The sequence below is a fragment of the Phoenix dactylifera genome, chromosome 13, assembly GCF_051530095.1.
Source record: "Phoenix dactylifera cultivar Ajwa chromosome 13, Ajwa_hap1_PhDact_Kaust_v1.1, whole genome shotgun sequence".
Taxonomy (NCBI): Eukaryota; Viridiplantae; Streptophyta; class Magnoliopsida; order Arecales; family Arecaceae; genus Phoenix; species Phoenix dactylifera.
In genome coordinates this window covers 2325855-2332281 of record NC_143202.1, presented here as the reverse complement: position 1 = coordinate 2332281, position 6427 = coordinate 2325855, and the positions used below count along the sequence as shown (strand labels likewise).

The 6427-nt window shown below is 37.6% G+C and overlaps 1 protein-coding gene across 1 annotated transcript; it reads left to right on the top strand.

Moving 5' to 3' along the window:
• Positions 1-583: 583 nt before the first annotated feature.
• On the top strand, positions 584-5898 carry LOC103695573 (cytochrome b-c1 complex subunit Rieske-4, mitochondrial-like). Its single transcript, XM_088709830.2, has 2 exons — positions 584-850; positions 5050-5898. Exons 1-2 carry the CDS (start codon positions 664-666, stop codon positions 5691-5693), a joined length of 831 nt encoding a protein of 276 aa, XP_088565956.2. The 5' UTR covers positions 584-663; the 3' UTR covers positions 5694-5898.
• The last annotated feature ends 529 nt before the right edge of the window (positions 5899-6427 follow it).

The window sequence follows — 6427 nt, the reverse complement described above, 5'->3', positions numbered from 1 at the left end:
GGATGTTATATCACTTAAGGCTAGTTTGGTCATTTTCTAAATTTTTTCTGATATAGTATTTAGGTTCCATTTAAGTTAACAATTTAAATAATATTCTATTAAGTTATGGGTTAAAGTGTTGGATAAAAATAAACCTGAGGGTAAGTATAATTTATTCCTAATCTTAGAAAATTTTTGTAATTTACTCATCACTCGGGGACAAATTTAACTTTCCATATAAGATAAATAGATTCACTAACGTCATTAATTAAACGGATGTAAGTGTAGATTTTATAAATTATTAGATATAAGAATAATAATATACACTAAAAAAAGGTTTTATAATTTATTCTTTATTTTATTTAGTAACTATATCTCTTCACGACCCACTCAAGCCCGAATCTTTTTGGGTGGGCTTGAGTATACTTGTCTTCCGCTTCTCCCTCCTCCATCGCCACCGCCTTCCATTCCTGATCTAAGAATAATTTTGGCAAACCATCCTGATTGAATGATATTAACCGTCCGATTCCATTGCCCTTTCAAAAGTCCAGATTGGTGAACCCTTTCCCTTTCTCCGCTCCTATTTAGTTGGGTCCTTCTCTCTCTTGTCTCGGAGATCGATCCGAAGAAACTCTAGAAATCCCTCGGAGCTCCCATCGGAGGAGAAAGATAAGGCCTGCCGCGATGCTGAGAGTCGTCGGAAGAAGACTCGCCACCGCCTCGTGGAGGCCGAGCGCCGCCGCCTCTTCGTCCTTGCTCTCCCGGAGTCCGACCCACGGCGACCCCCTATCCGCCCGGGACGATTCCCGATCGCCCGCCGTCTCCCCCGCCTGCCTCGTCTTCGATTCGGTTCTTCTCGGTGCCACCAGAGGTCAGGGTTCCCATTCTCACCAGATCCTCTTCCCTCTGCCTCCAAACTTCTTGAATCCCTTCTTTCGTCCACGTATCTGGTTTCGCCGGATAAAACCCATTTTCCATGGATTTGTGGTGAATTCCAGGAACATTGGATTTATGTAAAGATAAGGATAGATTGCATTTTGCTGTATTAATCTGGTTTTTGGAATGGATTTTGTCTGATTCTATATAATATTTGTTGTTTATATAATCATATTTGCATAGATATTACGTTAGTGTTTTAGAAATGCTCGTAATTTCATAGTTTATGGTATTGTCCTTCTTCTTCGAATTCCTCGGAGTTCCTGTCATTTACTATTGGCCTTTGAATCAAAATTTTCTGCAAACTGGCTCTGTTGATATCTTATAATTTCAACTTGTTGAGCCTGTTAATCCAATTCATGATATTGGAACGTGTGGATACAAATATTATATATGGATGCATATACATGTATATGTATATACAAACATCTATGTACATACATACAGATATATACATAACATATATATATATATGTATATGTGTGCACACATCCATACGTGTATGAATGTATTGTACATACATAAATATGTGCATGCATATACGTAGCATATGTACATATATGTATGTGTATGTACTTCTTTCTATGGGTATGTATGCATACACATATATATCTACATACATATATGTATGTGTATATGTGTACATATATGAACGTGTGAATGTATGTCTATCCATATACATATATGTGTATATATATGTATGTATGTATGTATATGTGTATACATATATTCATATAGATACATACATATATACATACAAACATACATACATATATGTATATATATGTATATACTATTGGTCATCACCCCTGATTCCCTTTGGATGGTGTAAATGCACTGGTAGTTGATAAGGCCCTAAATGTATATTGCATATTGCTGTGTTGTAAGCCTATAACTGTGCCCTTTGAATACAATATGCCTTAGGATGCTTTTCTAGGTTCTTATGATTTCCAGAATGATTTAATTTTGGGCTGTATGTAAACCTTGAACTTGCTATTATGACACATATCAAATTCATTATGAAAAGGGAGGTTATTAGTTTTAGTTAATTAATTTTTCTACACATTTATTCTAATGGATGTATAAGTTGGTGGAGAGACTGCATATGGCAATTCATTGTTACCTTGTTTTCTTATTAGTTAGCACCATATTTATCTATTTGCCATTACGTTGAAGACTTAAACAATTGAATGGAAGCTTTTTTAGATTTCTCTAACATAGATTAGAGTACGAATTTTATGCTAATTGTTTTGGGTTGGCTTGGGTCTAGGATTTGACATTTTGGGCCTAAAATATGGTCTGGTTCAGACTGAGGTCTTCATGTTCATATTTGGGCCGAGCTAGAACTTTTATCTCGGGTCAGGTTAGGTAAGTTTGACCCTTTGGAATATTCAGGCTGCACCTTGGTTTCAGTTAGCATGAATTGATGCTGCCCAGTCACAAGCCCATTGAGAGAGATCTAGAATGTTCTGAAAATTTCAAGCTTTATGCAGAATATATGCATATTTATTTGTGAAATGGGACATAATTGAAACTGTAATAGATGGATACGTAATTGTTAAGATAAATAATTTAGTGCATTTGGGGGCTTTGTTCTTAATTGTGGTGATTTTTTTTTAATCTTAGATTTTTGAAGTAGATTTAAGTTGACCTTTTTTTTAGGGATAGGTGCATTGATGTTATAAAAATTTTTTTGTAAACTGAAAGGGAGGGATTGTTGTGAACTCAGAATGCATTACCCAAAATATAAATTATAGTTTCATGGTCTCATGAAATCTTCATATACACCCAAAAACCTCATTATGTAGAGCCATATCTTGTATTGAAAGAAGTATGGAAGGATACAAAACTATGATTTCTTGTGTTACTTCAGATGCATCCTACTCTATCATGAAATACTTTAGTATTGATGTCTATGTTTTTAGAATTGTGATCTTTAATCTTATGAGTTTAGAAGGCAAAAAAAGCTAACTATGGAGAGTGAGATGAAAGGATGTATCACACAAGCAAGCATTAACAACTCTGATCACCAAAAAGAAGTTGATACAATCTGTCATTGATAAGGTGCAGTTTGTAGATTCTATCCTGATGTTTTTCTCTGTTTTCTTTTTGGTGTTTTCTTTCAATTGACGTAGAAATCAATTGTGATAGTCAAAAAGAACCATTCATCAGCTCAAGAATTTGAGGATGAAAGGATAGATGTCTTTCTCTGGTGATTTAAAATTCATATCACAGTGGTGCTGTAGCTTAAGCAAGCATAAGTTTAAGGGCATATGTTGTTATCTGATATAGTTGGCATAGGAAAAATAGAAAAATACTTTCTAGGTTTTGTCCAATACATGAAATATTATGAATGGGAGGTGATTTTTTCTTCTAAAGGTTGGCTTTGATACATATCCTCTCTTTTATAAACTTCTTTTCCTAAAAAGGATTTTCCTTACATTTCATGGCTGTTCTTTGAATGAGAGTTGTTTTTATTTGAGTGTTGTAAATGCTTTTATTATTATTTAATTATGCTGGCAAAATTACACCTCTATCTTAACTCTGCCCCTGTATAACTTTCGCTTCCATATTATTTTCTTCTTTGTAGTCTGAATGATTGTGATATGAGTGCCTTAAAGTGCTTTTATCATCCCTTCAACAGATGAATCTGCTGTAGGAGTGCTAGTATGTTGGTTAGCCCTCAATCATCTTTTGATTTGAATTCTTGTTTTGTTAGATCATCCGGAGTACAGTTTAAAATTTTTTTTGTGTTAGTTTGAATTTTACCAAAGTTTGTTCAACTACTTCCAAACTTCATAGCAAGTGATTTTGAGTTGACCCTAGATATGCAAGACAACCAGGTTGGGTGTAGAGCCTAGGATCAGGGCCAACTTGTTGCACTTGTAGCTTTAACCTACACCTTGGTCATTTTCAAACATCCTTTAGCTAAATATCCCCAGCTGGTCAATCAAATCCGTTTCTTCTATTTCAACTACGAAGCATGAATCCCCCCCCCCCCCCTCTCTCTCTCTCTCTCTCTCTCTCTCTCTCTCTCTCCCTCTCTCCCTCTCTCCTTCCTTACAGTAAATCATTGAGCATTTCTTGTGATACCGAGAAGTCAGTATAGCTAGCACTTGGTGGCCAAAAATAGTAGTCTCTGGCATCTCTTCTATTAATTAAAGCATTTCAAGATTATGTAAGATGCCTCTTGGTGTGGATGTTTTGGAGTCGAACTTCATTGGTAGAGCCTCTCTTGACAGGTTTGCCAACTTGCTTTTGATATGCCATTTCGCAGGATATTGATGACCCTGCCAGGTGCCCTGGGAAGTGCAATAACCTGGGAACTTGAGGTGGGAGGTTGTGGCTCGGAAATATGTGATTATTTAAAGTATACCGTCAACAAACCTTCCTGAGCATTATGTTATATGCTACTGAAAAGTTTGACTCAGGGCTGTTTAGGCTCTAGGGATTAGATTTTATGTGCTGTTGAAATCTACTATTTCTGATTTTCTTTAACCTTGGTGCTTGCCAGAGAGTACCAGATGTCTGTCTTCTTCTTATTAAGGAATTTATCATGTACACTAAGTATTTTGGTTACCAATGCAACCTGGTCAAATTGATGCAACAAAGGCTGATTGTGTGAGTGAGATTGGTGAGATAGGAAATGTCCTAATTTCAATTGGGAAGCCTTGTTGCTTCATCATCTGAAGCAGATCAACCTGTTGTTAATGGATATTGACCATATTCATTATTTTGAGATTGTTGGATTGGATTGAGTGCTGAATCATAAATATGTACATGCTTGATGAGTTGATTTTTTGGCAATGCTTAAAATCTTTTCTTTCAGTGCTTTGGTGATAATCTTTTGCTGCTGTCTACCTTATTGTAGTCAGTGTCATCAATATATGCTTCGTTATCTTCAGTTCTATTATTCATATTCTTCTCAATCTTGTGTAAACTATGGTATCTCACCATTTGTGTTGTTGGTCCAAACTCATGAATGGCGAGATCCATCACGCATATCTTGCAATACAGTGCTTGATGCTGTAAATTACATTGATCTTAGCATCTTACAGATCATGTCCTATCCATAGTCAGAGAAGATAAAATATAATTAGTAACTTGTCCATTCTTGATCTTTTGACTGTTCAGGGTTTTCTACCGAATCTCTCGTCCCAAGACATCAGGATGTGGGGTTAGCTGACCTTCCTGCAACAGTGGCAGCTGTGAAGAACCCGACCTCTAAGATTGTCTACGATGAACACAATCACGAGCGCTTCCCCCCAGGGGATCCTAGCAAGCGAGCATTTGCCTACTTTGTTTTGTCTGGTGGTAGATTCGTCTATGCATCTTTGCTTCGTCTCCTTGTTCTCAAGTTTGTGTTGAGCATGTCTGCTAGTAAAGATGTCCTTGCTATGGCCTCTCTGGAGGTAGATCTCTCTAGCATCGAGCCAGGGACCACAGTGACCGTGAAGTGGCGTGGGAAACCAGTATTCATAAGGCGCCGAACAGAGAATGACATCGAGCTAGCAAACAGTGTGGATGTGGCATCCCTTCGTGATCCCCAGGAGGATTCAGCTAGGGTGAAAAACCCAGAGTGGCTCGTGGTTGTTGGCGTCTGCACTCATCTTGGCTGCATTCCTCTACCCAATGCTGGAGATTTTGGGGGCTGGTTTTGCCCTTGCCATGGCTCTCATTATGATATATCTGGCAGAATCCGCAGGGGCCCAGCTCCATTCAACTTGGAGGTACCCACATATACCTTCTTGGATGAGAACAAGTTATTGATCGGTTGAGCTCACACTGTCAAGCGTGTAGATTCAAGGTTCTAAATGTTTCCTTTCATAGACTAATATTTTTGCCTGGTCAGTTTGTTTTTAAATATTGATGTTCACCTGCCAGTGTGATTCTGGCTCGGAACTATGAATAATTCTGTTCCCTTGGGTTTGTTTCGAGGCACGGTTTATTGCTACTACAGAGTTATAAGCAGCATTTCTCTTATGGATCTTATCTACTCTCTGGTTATTGCTACCTGTTTCTTCCCCACCTCTTTCATAGTCTGTTTAGTTTCTTGCACCAATTACAAATTCATTGTCTTTGTTATGTGATAGCAGCACTTCATGTCATCTGGAGGTCACGACTTTTGAGTCTATTTGGTGTTACAAAATTTTAATAGTTCGATCAACATGTAGTCTGTACCATTTGTTCTCTTTGGATCATTATTTGTCGTTTGACATACATATAAAGCATGACCAGAGTCCAGTTGAACTAGGATGATGGTGCTATGCAGAAGCTGCCTTGTGATAGTTGGGAGGATTCTTTCAGCTTCCGAATGAGTTCGGCATGCTGTATGTCCTCTTCATTATATCAAACACTGTTGAATTTCCGAAGTTCCTGATCTAGATAGCTTGGGGGTTGTTTGAGCAATGAGGAAATGATTTGGAATTTTGGATGCTAACTGGTTGTGGGCTTTTGGACTTGATAATGGCATCAGAATTGTTAAAAGAGGAGGCTCGGTAGTTATCACACA